Source organism: Gopherus flavomarginatus, chromosome 14, assembly GCF_025201925.1.
Source record: "Gopherus flavomarginatus isolate rGopFla2 chromosome 14, rGopFla2.mat.asm, whole genome shotgun sequence".
NCBI classification, from domain to species: domain Eukaryota; kingdom Metazoa; phylum Chordata; order Testudines; family Testudinidae; genus Gopherus; species Gopherus flavomarginatus.
In genome coordinates, this window is record NC_066630.1 from 40,689,546 (window position 1) to 40,703,375 (window position 13,830).

A 13,830-nucleotide genomic window follows, 5' to 3' on the forward strand; every position below is an offset into this window, starting at 1 on the left:
GCTGCCAGTGCATCTCAGTCCTGAGCTTCAGCTCTGCCCCTGCTATTCCAGCTCTGGGCTTCCCACACACATGCTTTAGCCAATGTCCCTCAATGCTGACATGCAGCTGCTCCACAGGGAGGCAGTTCCCAAGCTGTAAGAATGTAAATATATGCATAGGGCTATACTGCAGGCCTCTTTGTCAAGTAAAGGAGATTGAGTGAGTGCAGTGTTGAGAGATCAGAGGTAGCAAAATGGAACAATGTGGTAGTAATTGGAGACCCCCACTACCCAGTAAAATGGTCAGATGACCCAAGGGGGCCAAGTTGGAACAGCTAGTTCTAGCGCACAAGAGGGGAGGCCGTTCTTCAGTCAGCTTCAAGTGAACGCACAGGCACCAGTTCAAGAAAGGAGAGTAGTTGAGCCAGTGTAACAGTGAGCGCAATTAGTGTTGATAGCCAACGGGCGGGTAGGCTACAGAAAGGGACACAGCATCATTAACCTTTAGAAAGGGAGATTTCAGTAAAGTGTGGAGGTTGGTCAAAAAGGCCCCAAAGCTAAAAATAAAGGAGGTAAACTTCATAGATGGATCAACCCTAGAAAGGGACCTGGGTGTCAAAGCAATGAGATTTAGGATGTCAGGAATGGGGTGGAGAATAACACTGAAAGCATTAAAATGCCTTAATGATGTAAATGAAAGGTGTGGCCTTGTCTGTCACTGGTTACCCTATGTTATTGCAGAACTACAGATGTGGTCAGAGAAGAGGGATGAAAATGATCAAGGGCCTGGAAAAACTCTCATGTGACGAATGATTGATTGAAAAACTGGGATTGTTACCTGAGCAAAGAGAGAGATAAAAGGGGACACAGCAGAGTATGGAAAATAGTGACAGTTCTAGAGAAGGTAGATCCAGAAGTTCTGGTGTCTGTGTCTCAAACACAAGAACAAGGGGCCATTGAATAAAATTAATAGAAGGAAATATTTTTGTACACAGTGCATAATTAGACTGTGGAACTCACAAACACAGGAAGTCCGTGAAGCCAAGAGGCCAAGAATTTAGCAAGATTCAAAAAGGCATTGGACACGTATACAGATATCAAGAATAGCCAGAGTGATCATAATTACTGATCACAACATTTTGGGAAGGGATGTGAAACCTTATGCGGCTGGGCGGAAGCTAGGCTGTAACTAATAGAGGTCAGTGTGAGACCTAATTTGCGGGCAGATTTATTTCACATCTATTACTATAGGGTTTTAACACCTTCCTCTGATGGACCTAGGCTCTGATGCAACCTGGTGCATGTTTGTGTCTCACACACCTGTGCTGATGCCCCTCAGTCCTGACACCTAGTCCCGCTCCCCACACTCTGCCAGCGCACCTCATCTCCCACCCACAGGTGCTGAGGGTGTGGATTCCAAGCCTAGGTGGAGGAGCTGAGGAAGAGGCCCTCAGCATTCGCATTGCCCGTGGTTAGCTCCTGGTGGATCCCACTGGCAGGAGGGGAGAGGGGTGTAACATCGGAGTGAGGGTCCCCTCTCTCTGTGCTGTTCCTGCAGGTATGTTCTGAGAAGGATTCTCCGGCGGGCCGTGCGCTACTCCCACGAGAAGCTCAATGCCCCCAAGGGCTTCTTCGCCTCACTGGTCGACGTCGTGGTGCAGTCACTGGTAGGTCCCTTTGCTGCACGGTAACTGCATGAGACTCCAAGGTTGTGCGTGGTTGGAGACTCCATCCGCTGTCTGATGCTGATCTCGGCTCTTAATGGCTGCTACTTCTGTGTCTGCAGGGCGACGCGTTCCCCGAGCTAAAGAAGGACCCGGATATGGTGAAGGATATTATCAATGAAGAAGAGGTTCAGTTCCTGAAAACGCTCAGTAGAGGGCGCCGCATCCTGGACAGGAAGATCCAGAGCTTGGGAGACAGTAAAACGATCCCTGGTAAGGTTTTGTTTTAACTCCTTTCATGCTGAATGAGGCTTCCAGGGAATCCTCCTGCGCCAGCACACCAGCTGTGTCCTGTGGAAATTGGCTGCTGAGCAGCATCTGCCACCTAGGAGTCGTTCAGGGCTCAGCTGAGCTGCCTGTGAATTTAGCAGGGAGAAAGATGTCAGATAGATAGATGGTCCTGGAGACTGAAGCCCTCTATCGCAGCAGGGGCAGCTGCAGAGTGAGCCCCCCATGCACCATCCTGCCACGGGCTCACCTGTGACCTACAAGATGATCCCTTCTCCATGGCCTATTCAGTCCTTGGGCTCTCTGATGCGGCTGCCAACAATTGGTTCCTGTTCTGGTGGGTGGTGACATGTTACTGTGGACAGCTGTCTGCTAGGGACTGAACTGAGATCCACCTACGGGTGTCCTGCGGGCTGTGACCCCAGCACTGTGACTGCTCACTTCCAGTGCCCATAAGCTAGGCATACCTCCGAGGTCCGCTGCCGAGTCTCGTAGGCGTTGCCATTTGCCGAGGAAGAGTCCCAGACCCTTTGGGAGCTGGTTTGCTCTGGGTGGGAGGGTTCTGATGGAGGAGTAGTGGGAGACCTGACTGATCTGTTTCTCCTCTCAAGGGGACACTGCCTGGCTGTTGTACGACACCTATGGTTTCCCCGTGGATCTCACTGGACTCATTGCCGAGGAGAAGGGCCTCACTGTGGACATGGAGGGCTTCGAGGAAGAGCGGAAGATGGCTCAGGTAAAAACCAGCCCGTCTGCGTTGCCCCTGCTAGAAGGAGTAGGCAGGGGGCACAGGTGTGGGAGGACTCCTTTGTTACTGGGTTAAAGGGACAACACTCTGCTCCTTTACAACAGGGCGTCTTCTAGGAAATCTGACACTGAGCACACTGGGTCATGTTGCTGGGTTCTGGGGCAGGCTGGGGCAAAGCACAAGAAGTCTGGCTGGAGAGCAGATCCTGAGGGTGCAGGGCTCATTTGCATGGTGAAACACTGGGCACCTCTGCCTCCTACCAGGGTGCCTAGCTCCTTGCCAGCTCTCATGGAGCTTTTTCCCCCACTGCCCTCTTGAAGGCTGAATTCCCGGAAGTAAACAGTGAGCAGGTTGCATGAGAATCAGCCCTGCTATCTCCCACAAACGTTCACAGGGGCTGTGCAGATGTGTGGCTTTCCTTCCTTCTTTCTCGTGATCTCAGCAATCAGGAGCACCGCGTTTTCCACACAGACTCCAAACCTCCTCCTCTGTGTGGTTGTGGGAAACCTGCCTTTCATCTGCCCTGGCTGGTGTCCCCCTGTGTTCTATCTGTGCCACTTCACAGGTTCTTCTGAAAATATGCCCTCTTGTGTTCATTTCATTGCTGCCTGAAGCAGACTCGCTGATTATATTTCTTTAGGCTGGGCTAAGACTTCTTCAACAGATGGATAACAGTGGGGGTGTAGCCAACAGCAATCTCTGTGTAGATGGTTTTCTAGGTCAGGTTTCTCAAACTTTTTTACTTTCTGAGGCCTCCCAATGTGCTAGTAAAAACTCCAGACCCCAGCAGGAAAGAGCGGGGCCTCCTGGCTTCTGCCTTGCAGGGTTTTGGGGTTTGGGGACCCCCTGAAACTAGCTCGTCGGCCACCGGTTGAGAACCGCTGCTCTGCATGGATCTGGGACTCATGCCAGGTAATGCTGCATTTGTGGGACTGGAAGGACACCTGGATCATCCTGCCAGAGCCTGTCTGTGCATGAAGTGGGGGAAAAGGGCAAACTTTCTGCACCTCGGTTCTATGATGTCCAGTACAACAGTGCTCCATGCACCCTCATCCTGAGAATAGATCCAAGATGCCATGGTTTTAATCTACCCTATAGTAATAGGCCTTATTTACAGGAGAGTTTCTAAGAGACTCTCTCCCCCTCCCCCTGTTACTGTAGGATGGTGCAGCCTTGCTTTTGGGTAAACTGGCGTAGTCAGGCTTCAGGCCACATTGGGTGATCTAGGCATGCTCTGAATGCAGCTGAGCTATCTGATGGTTAGAACCCTAGCGCTCTGCCTTGACCCGTGGTCCCGTCATTGGAATCAGCATGGAAGCTGCACCAGGGCCAGAGAAACTGGGAGCCCCCCACCCCCATCACTAGGTGAGATACAGCCCCTACAAATCCAGCTGTGTCATTCATGCTACCCACTGAGCACCTTCTGGGCGCTTCAGTAGTGCAGAGCTGGGCACTGTGGGGTCCTGCACACCCAGTGCAAGATTGGATTCACAGCTTGGCTGCTTTGCATTGCAGCTGACTTGCTGTAGAGCAGGCATGGTATGAGCAGAACCCTCACTAGCCCTTCCCTTTAGTAGTAGCAGTGCAGGGAGTGCCCCACAATGGGTGGATGGGATTGCTACTGTAGTGCTGCCATGGCTGTCATGCTGCCAGTCACCCTGCTTCAGAGCATCCTTCACCTGGTGACCTCAGGGGGACAACGTGGATCCCTGCCAGCCCATTGGATTTTTGCCTCCTCGATTTCTTGGCAAACTCGCTGTGAATGAGAGGAAAGCTGTGAATATCAGTGTGTTTGATGCAGGTCTACAACATAAACTAGACTTTGTCCAGGATGTTGGGTGTCCGTTCTGCCCCAGTCGTGCCTCTAGCCCAGCATGTGCTGCTAAAGCCCAGCCAGCTAATGCACAAGGATTGGATCCCTATGGCAGTGCTAAAGGATCTTCTCCCTGCTCCTAACACTGCCACCTGTTGCCATTCTCAGCTGAAGTCTCAGGGCAAGGGAGACGGTGCAGAAGACCTCATAATGCTGGACATCTATGCTATTGAAGAGCTCCGCACCCGGGGACTGGAGGTAACCGACGACTCGCCTAAATACAACTACACATCGGATCCCAGTGGTGCCTACGGTATGTGACAGTGTCCTCCAAATAGTTTCCCTGCCCCATGCCTCACTTTGTGGGTCTTGCATGAGGTCAGGTCTGGAGGATAGTCTGCGGACTCTACCGCAACTTGCAGCGAGGGCGCCTTTGTGTCTTCCTGAATCTCATGCCTTCTGCCTGCCCAGTGACCGGCTGGCAGCCTTTAGGGCTGAGGGGAGGGGAGAGAACCATGATGGGCTGACAGCTGCCAACAGAGGTAAGTGGAGGATAGTGCAAATCAGAGGGGCAAATCCACTGCCTGGCAGTGCAAATCAGAGGGGCAAATCCACTGCCTGGCAGGAGAAGATACTGACCGTTTGGAGCCAGGGAAACCTTTTAAAGGAAACCGATTTCTTTGGCTGCTCTAGGGGCTGTCCAGCTCATACGCTCCCTGCCTGACCAGTGGAACCCTCTAGTGGTTCCTTTTCACTCCAGCTTTGTAGCTAGGCATCCCTGGAGACTTGCTTTCCCTGGATTCCCTGGTATCTTGGTCCATCACTGAGCCCTTGGCCTTCTCCCTGATGATTCTGATTTATTTGGAGCCCCAGTCATGGATCAGGGCCCCATTGTGCTCTGTGCCGCGTGAACACAGCAAAAAGGCAGCCCGTGCCCCACAGAGCTGACCAGCTCAGTGATTTCCCCATCCCAGCTAAATGTCCCCCCGCAGGTTCTACTCACAATGTTCTTTCTTTACTTCTTGTCTTAAACTGTTAATCAACTGCTCCAGCACTCCAGAGGTGGCTGCTGGGCGTGTGTCTGTGGCTTGGTGTAAATGGCTGGGATTGTCATGTCACTGACCTTTTCTCTCCCACTGGCAACAGAGTTTGAGAGCCCAGTGGCCACTGTGCAAGCAATCCGCAGGGAGAAGAGGTTTGTGGAGGAAGTGTCTACGGGCCAGGAGTGCGGCATAGTGCTGGACAAGAGCTGCTTCTACGCCGAGCAGGGCGGGCAGATCTATGACGAAGGCTACCTGGTCAAGGAAAACGACAGCAGCGAGGATGTAAGTGAGACCAGGCACCTGTGTGCTGACGTACAAACAGAACCACTCCCTGAGCCCCATTCTTGGGGAAGAGGGGTGAAAAGACAGTGGGGCTGGGACAGGGTGGTGCGGTGGATCGTGTTTTGGCCTGGACTGGGGGAGACCCAGTTTCAATTCCTTGCTCAACCACAGGGACCACAGACAATCACTTACGCTCTGAGTTCCCCATCTGTACAATCACAGAAGGATGGAAGGGATCTCAAGAAGTCATCTGCACAAAGGCAGGACCATTAAACCTAGACCAGCCCTGACGGGTTTGTCCAACCTGTTCTTCAAACCTTCTAGTGACAGGGATTCCACACCCAACCTTGGACACTTGTTCCAAAGCTTAGCTACCCTTAGCGTTAGAAAGTTTTTCCTTGTACTAGCACTGACTCCACACTTGGTAAGGCAACTCCCCATCTTTTCATGTGCTGTGTATTTATACCTGCCTGCTGTGTATTTTCCACTCCATGCATCCGATGAAGTGGGCTGTTGCCCACGAAAGCTTATGCCCAAATAAATTTGCTAGTCTCTAAGGTGCCACAGGGACTCCTTGTTGTTTTTCCTAATACTGTATTGAACCTGTATCTCCCTTGCTGCAGGTTAAATCCTGTATTTCTTGTCCTACCTCCAGGGAAGATGGAGCACAGTTGATCACCATTCTCTTTGTACTAGTCTTTAACATAACTTGAAGACTGTTATCAAGTCCTCCCCTCCCCTGCCCCCAGCTTTCCTTTCTGCCTAGTTTCTTGAACCGTTTCTCATAGGTCAGGTTTTCTGAACCTTTGGTCGCTTTTGTTGCTCCCCTCCTGGACTCTCTCCAGTGTGTCCACATCTTTCTTAAAGCATGGTGCCCTGAATGGGACACACTACTCCAGCTGGGGCCTCACCAGAGCTGAGCTCAGGATAACTATTTCCCATGTTTTACATCCCACACTCTTGCTAATTCACCTCAGAATGACATTTGCCTTTTTTTGCAAGTGCATCATGTAGCTGATACAGATTCAATTTGTGATCCACTGGAACCCCCCCAGATGCTTTCCAGCAGTATGTCTGCCTGGCCAAGTGTCCCCATTTTGTAGCTGTACATTTGATTTTGGCAGGAGGGAAAAAAAAAAAAAAAAAAAGTGAGGTAGATCGCACTATTGAATGTAATCCTGTCAATGACAATGGAGAGAATAGCCCTGACCTGCCTCCCAGGGGTGTGTAAACGGTATAGATAAACCTAGGTGAACGGTGATCAAGTGCTCACATGTGATGGAGGCCAAATCTGCAGGCCCCCTCTTTGGCTCTTTGTCCGTGATCCTGACCTGCCGAGCGGTAATGGCCGATTGTTCAGTAATTGGAATTGGGGCTTAACTGACCTCTGCACTGCACTCCCCAGAGCCACCTTTCCTCCTTGGTCTTAATTTAGTTTTCTAGTTCACTGTCCCCCACTCCCACTGCAACTGTCAGTCCCCAGAGAGAGTTGGCCAACCCACTCGTGCTACCAGAGAGGCCTGTGTTCCTGGGACTTACTCTTCTGGGGGCTTTTCAGTTGCCATCCAGGATGCTGGGTGAAATAATAACAACAATTCCCCTGCTGTCTGTGCTCTCCCCCATCTGGTACAGAAAGCGGAGTTCACGGTGAAGAACGTGCAGATCCGGGGGGGCTACATGCTTCACATAGGAATGGTCTATGGGAGCCTGAAAGTGGGAGACCAAGTCCATCTGTATATTGATGAGGTGAGTTAGAGCAATGCTATGGTGGTGATACCGTCTCTCTTTCCCATGAGAGATTGGTGTCTCCTTTTCTTCCACCATTCTGAGGCCGCTGCCTGCTCCCACCAGGGCATCCCAGCAGAAGATCTGGGTCTTTCTCTGCCCAGTGTGCAATGGTCTGATGCTGTGTGCCTGAGAACTCTTGCCTCTCGGAGAGCTTTGGATCACAGTCATGGATTTGCAGATGTCATTTAGTAGAGCTCAGGTTGAGCCACGAGTCTCCCAGAAGCTGGCGGTTGGAATTTGTGTTCTGCCCTGAAAGGGTTAATGTGATGTGGGTTAGACTGGGGCACTAGTGAAATCCTGGCTAGGAAGGGACTGTCCAGCTGCCCTGGTCTCTATGAGATTTCAATTACATAAGAACAGCCAGACTGGGTCAGATCAAAGGTCCATCTAGCCCAGTATCCTGTCTACCGACAGTGGCCAATGCCAGGTGCCCCAGAGGGAATGAACAGAACAGGGAATCATCAAGTGATCCGTCTCCTGCCGCCCATTCCCAGCTTCTGGCAAACGAGGCTAGGGACACCATCCCTGTCCATCCTGGCTAATAGCCATTGATGGACCCATCCTCCATGAACTTATCCTTCTTTTTTGAACAAATTTTTCTTTCTCTCGGGTGTCTTCAGTGTTGGTAGAAGATACTTGGTTGAACCCTAGCATGTAAAATCTTCTTCTCTCCTGTACATGGGCAGCCTACCACGTGCTGTGCACTCCCCCCTCACTGGCCTCACCCACTGTGCCCCACCCCCTCCATGGCCTCTCACCAAGCACAGCCAACCAGCGGGACAGTTGAGTGGATGGTCTCTGTAACAGAGGTCCTGGGAACTGGATTGAGACCGTTTTCCTTGATGCTGGCCCCAGAGCGGCCTCAAGACAGAAGCTGTTTTTGGTGTCTCCATCCTGCATTGGCCCAGATTTCTCTTGAAGCAGAACTGATTTGTAGCTGTAACTTCCTGCTTCTCTGTCCCATGAATAGTCAGTTCTCACTGGGCTAGGCCAATGATGTGTAAGCAAGAGACATGTAGCAGCTCCTCCAACACAGAGCCCTTTAATAATTGCTTTCCCTCTGCTCCCTGCAGCCAAGGCGGAGACCCATCATGAGCAACCACACTGCCACCCACATCCTCAACTTTGCCCTGCGCTCGGTGCTGGGGGATGCCGACCAGAGAGGGTCCCTGGTTGCCCCAGACAGGCTGCGATTTGACTTCACTGCCAGAGGAGCCATGTCCACCCAGGAGATCAAGAAAACAGAAGAGATTGCCAACCAAATGATAAAGGAAGCCAAGGTGTGCCTGGGCAGGGGCACCACCTCTAAGTCTGGGGAGAGGGTGCTTGCTGGAGGACTCTGATGGCGGGAGCCGCAGGCTCAGCTTGCCAATGTGCTTGGTCCATTGAGTTAACCCTCTGCCTCACTCCCCTGGGGTGGTGGTGGTGATGCTACACACACACTCCTTCTCTGCCTCCTAAACCTGGGCCAAGTGGAGAATCAGGGCATTGATTTGCAGAAAAAATGTGATGCTGATGTTGAGTGGGGCAGGCGGAAGGACACATGCTGGCTTATCGTCCCGCCCTCTTGACTGTCAGCTGTGCAGTGTGAGCAAGTGTGGAATTGGCTGACCAGAGCAGATCAAGAATCCCTATTATCTCCTCACAGCCCATCACCCTGCATGACTTTGCCCATGTTTCATGGGTAGAGGTTTCATCTCAGACATGACCCGAATATCTCCTGCTATGGGAGCTGGCTCTGTCTTCTAGCTGCATGCCCTTCCTGTTAGACTGGGTCTGGAGGAGGCCAGTGTTGATCTGTAATGTGGCGCAGTCCTGAGCGGGATGCAGTGATACTGCAAAGCTGAGAGCATGAGAATCATGATCTCAGCAAGAGATGTTCCACAAGTGTGTGTCAGTGTGCATCCCATCCTGAGGGTACCTGCACCTCGGACCTCGTGTTTCAGGGTGGATTCTTTCTCATAGCACTGCTATTGAGTGAGATCCACACTGAGTACAACATCTCAAAGAACCACAGTCACTGGAGGGTAAGGAGCTGCTCTTTGTTGGCCTCTTTGATATAAACTCAGATTTCCTGGTAAGATGTGGCTTTATTTTCACTGGAAAATATAGGTTTAAACTGAACTCTGTGAGCCTCATAATTACTTCCCAGAACATAAATTGGCTGTTCTTTATTCACTGCACCTGTCATGCACTGTCATGTCAGTGTACATGACATCTCTTTGGTGGGATGGCCAGTAGAGTACTCATGGTCACTGTTCTCCAGGTTTGGAAAAGCACACAGGGGTTGCTGGATTATTGATGAGCCATTAGCCATAGGCTAATTTGGATGCTGAAATCTGTCAGGCTATGAATCTAACTCTCTAAGCAGCGATTAGCACAGAATGGGCGTATGTCTCAGAGGAGGAGATGTGAGAGTTGAAGCCGCTCACCCAGAGACAAATGCACCTGTTGCTTGTTGAAAGTGAGATAAAAAGTTCTGATGCTTTGGTTACAGCTGTTAACCTGTATCTGCATTTCTGTCTGTGCTGGCAGTGCCCATCTGATCCCCCTTGCTTTGACCTCCCCAGATTGTATATGCCAAGGATTGCCCTCTGGCAGCAGCAAAAGCTATCCAGGGCCTGCGGGCTGTGTTTGATGAGACCTACCCTGATCCTGTGCGTGTTGTCTCCATTGGCATCCCCGTGGAGGACATGCTGGCTGATCCCTCCAGCGCCGCTGGCTCTATCACTTCCGTCGAGTTCTGCGGAGGGACGTGAGTATCTGAACAGGAGGATGGGGGGACAGTGATAGGATTTTTAGCCATCTCACCTTGTCTGTTCTTTCCAAAGACACCTTCAGAACTCAAGCCATGCTGGCCCTTTTGTGATTGTCTCTGAAGAAGCGATTGCTAAAGGCATCCGGAGGATAGTTGCAATCACTGGTGCTGAGGCGCTGAAGGTAAGTGGAGAGAGAAGGGGGGATCATTGTGAAATCCAAATATTGTGAGTAGCCTCCTGGAGCATGTGCATGTGGCAATCCAATTGTGGACAAGAGATTTTCATCTGTACTAAAGATTAAGAGCCAGATCCTCCACTGGGTTTAAATGGTCCTTGGACCACTGACTCCACTGAGCACTTGACCCCAGCTGCCTGCAGCATTTACAGCTTCTAACTTTAGCTTCAAAGCTGCAGGCCTGATGGATGAAGCAAGCAATGCCCTTCCAGATCTAGGTTCCCTGGCCAGGCCTCCAGCCAGAGGTTGGAGCTGGGGAGTCTTCCATGCAACACTGTTGCACACCCTCCAGCTGTGCCAGTCAGACTGGCAGTGCAACAGGAGTGATCAGAGTGTCTGATTTCCTGCCAGACCATGCCAAACCAGGTTGGTGGGAGGAAGGATGGCAAAGGGTGGTGAAAGGGGTGAGAGAAATGGAGAAGAAATGCTTCCTGTTAGCTTTTGTAGCGGCTGCACTTCCATTCTTGGGCTGGTATCTTACGGGATGATGCTCTCCCAGGGAAATACTTCAGCTTTTGGTACGATAGATCTGTAAGCGTTCTCTGTGCTTACTGAGCAAATGGCACAAAGAATACGGCCCTGGAGCAGAGCTGTTTAGACAGAGCTCTTGGGACAACCACTATATTGTCAGCTGCAATTAATTTTGTAAAGTTTAGTCTTTGTTCACATGAGTTCCAGTCCTCGTACTGGGAGGTGTAAACTGGTCCCCAGCTGGTGTCAAGAGGGCGTTTTCTCCCAGGGTCAGTGAGGTGCATCTTTGTGGGGTTTAATGGCTTTCTCTGAAGCATCTGACATAGGCCAGTACTAGGAGAGGAGTGGCAGGTACTGGGTGTGAGATTGGCTAATAGACATGCACCACCTTACTTTGGTCTGCTGCTGAGAGACTTCACTGTAGCTCCCTGTGAGAACATCTCTCTCATGGGTTGTAGTATTTCTGTCCTTTGTCGCATGGTGTTGGACAGCCCAGCGCTCAGTAGCCCTCCTATGGAGCTAAGAACTGAATTCTGCTCTCTCAGGCACTCAGGAATGCGGACAGCCTCATGAAATCGCTCTCTGCCCTGGATGCCAAAGTGAAGGTCCAAACCACTCCCAACAAGGACGTGCAGAAGGAGATTGCAGACCTCAGTGAGGTAGGGTGTGGACCCCAGCCCCTCCAGGAGCGTTGCGTCAGACTGGCAGGAGCAGAGAAGAGTGAGATGCCTTAGCCTGGGTTCTTAAATCAAAGCAAGTCACTTAGCAGTTGGGACCCAAGGGTGCATGGAACCTGTGTCCAGTGCCTAAAGTGCAGCTTGGGAAACCCAGGTTCAGTTCCCTGCTCTGCCACGGTCCTGTGTGACCTTGGGCAGGTCCCTGGATCGCTGTGCCTCAGTCCCCACTATTCCAATAGCAGTAATAGCCCTGTCCTGCCTCACACGAGTGTTGAGGGTCTAAATCTGTTAGAGGTTGGGAGGCACTTGGACACTACAGCGATGGAGGCCACAGAAGTATCCTAGGTGGACCATGCATTGCAGATTCAGCAAATGCCACTTGGTTCTCTCTCTTATGTGTGACGTTGGGAAGTTTCTTGCTGGGTGCTCTGCTTGAGTGGCTTTTTGGTTTAAAGCTAGTTCATTAGGGTGGGAAGCACAGAAACCTCGGCCTCCTGTTGTGATAGGCCTCGAGCCTGAACCCTCCTCTTCTGCTTCCAGACACTGGCTACCGCAATTATCCCACAGTGGCGGAAGGATGAGCTGAGAGAGGCGCTCAGAGCTCTGAAGAAGTTTATGGATGACCTGGACCGCACAAGCAAAGCAGACATCCAGAAACGAGTGAGCCCACTAGCCCAGCTGGTTAACGCTGGTGGGATGGGGGTTATGGTGGATATCTGCGGGCTCTGCTTCCTGCTCCCAATCCAAACAAATGGATGCTGCTCTCCTCCCTGTGAAAGGGGCCTGCACTGCCTAAATGTGGGGGTCAAGGTCTCTGTTTTCCCCTTCGCAATCTCCTCTTCCTTCCCCCGTGCCTCCGTAGCTACCTCACGGGAGTGAGGTTGGACAGTCCTCTGTAACAGTAAAATGTTTTCAGCTGACCATCGGGGTGCTGATGGACAGAAAGGTGGGTGAACCACCTTAGTTCCTGGAAAATGCTTCCAGGGCCTGAGGTGGGATATTTATCGGTTGCAGCTGAATGGACTGGTAGCTATTGCTTCTGACTTCACATGGTAACTGGTGACTGCATTGGGGAGGCTGTGTACAGCCCAACCTTCTCTTGGATTGCATATACAGATCTTCCTCTGCGCACGCTCAAAGGTTGCATTGCACTCCTGGCTGGCCCAGTGTTTGGGTCTGTGCAGGACTGGGGCAGAATGATCAGGGAGGGGGAGGTAGGGAGTTCCATCTGGCAGAGGTTTGAAATCTTTCCCTGTCACTAATGGACCTCCCGTGTCCAAGCGCCACACACGTATTTACAGTCTGACTCCCCGCGTGTTCTCGCAGGTGCTGGAGAAGACCAAGCAGCTCATTGACAGTCATCCTAACCAGCCACTAGTGGTCCTGGAATTGGAGAGTGGAGCTTCAGCAAAGGTAACCCAGCTACCAGGGCAGAACAGCCTCTCCAAGCCCCCTCCATACACGTGGCTGGGGAGCTTGGAACCTAGCCCCTCTGAATCTGTGCTCTGGGCCAGCGGACACTTCCACAGCGTACTCATTACACAGCCTGTTTGTGAGCCTCCATCCGGGGGCACAGATTAGTGTGGGGAATGATGTGTGCTGCTGTTCACATGCTGGTCTCTGCACCCCTCCTTCTGGTTTAACTAAGCCCACCCGAAACATAACCGGAATGGTGAGGATCTCCGTTATTTGTCCTTCAGCTCTCCTCTCCTTCCACATCCCAGCTTCCAGACTCTGGGTGAGGATGGGGATCCCTTCAAAAATCTCTCCGTGACTTTCCTATGTGACCCAAGTAAGGGTAGCCCAAGGAGGTGGCTAGAATAAGGGGAAAATACAGGCTGGAAACACTTCTGAACAGGACGATCTGCAGAGATGCAGCGGAAGTTCTGTCACATGGGACGTTGAAAACTAGCCAGGTGAGTACAGTGTGTCCTGTGCTGGCCCCCAGGTAGGGACTAGGGGGAGCTTAAGACAAGCGCGAGTGGAGTGTCGTTCTCCAGATTCTGTAGCCTGTCCAGCTGGATTTGTTACAGGCAGAGGCAAGCTTGTTTCCCATCCCCCTCCATCTCAAGTAGCCACGAGC

General features: G+C 51.6%; 2 protein-coding genes across 4 annotated transcripts in view; one reads left to right on the forward strand and one right to left on the reverse strand.

Moving 5' to 3' along the window:
* Positions 1-13,830, reverse strand: part of CLEC18C (C-type lectin domain family 18 member C) — a 271,662-nt gene that overhangs the window by 112,009 nt on the left and 145,823 nt on the right. The gene's annotated exons all lie outside the window — the stretch shown is intronic.
* The window catches only part of AARS1 (alanyl-tRNA synthetase 1), a 36,983-nt gene that overhangs the window by 10,343 nt on the left and 12,810 nt on the right, over positions 1-13,830 (forward strand). For both annotated transcript variants that reach the window (XM_050922353.1, XM_050922354.1), the window contains exons 7-18: positions 1,538-1,646; positions 1,766-1,916; positions 2,543-2,667; positions 4,661-4,805; positions 5,639-5,817; positions 7,450-7,563; positions 8,679-8,885; positions 10,176-10,360; positions 10,437-10,545; positions 11,616-11,729; positions 12,288-12,407; positions 13,074-13,160. In XM_050922353.1, coding sequence (XP_050778310.1) covers positions 1,538-1,646; positions 1,766-1,916; positions 2,543-2,667; positions 4,661-4,805; positions 5,639-5,817; positions 7,450-7,563; positions 8,679-8,885; positions 10,176-10,360; positions 10,437-10,545; positions 11,616-11,729; positions 12,288-12,407; positions 13,074-13,160 — 1,645 coding nt within the window. The remainder of the gene's footprint in view (positions 1-1,537; positions 1,647-1,765; positions 1,917-2,542; positions 2,668-4,660; positions 4,806-5,638; positions 5,818-7,449; positions 7,564-8,678; positions 8,886-10,175; positions 10,361-10,436; positions 10,546-11,615; positions 11,730-12,287; positions 12,408-13,073; positions 13,161-13,830) is intronic.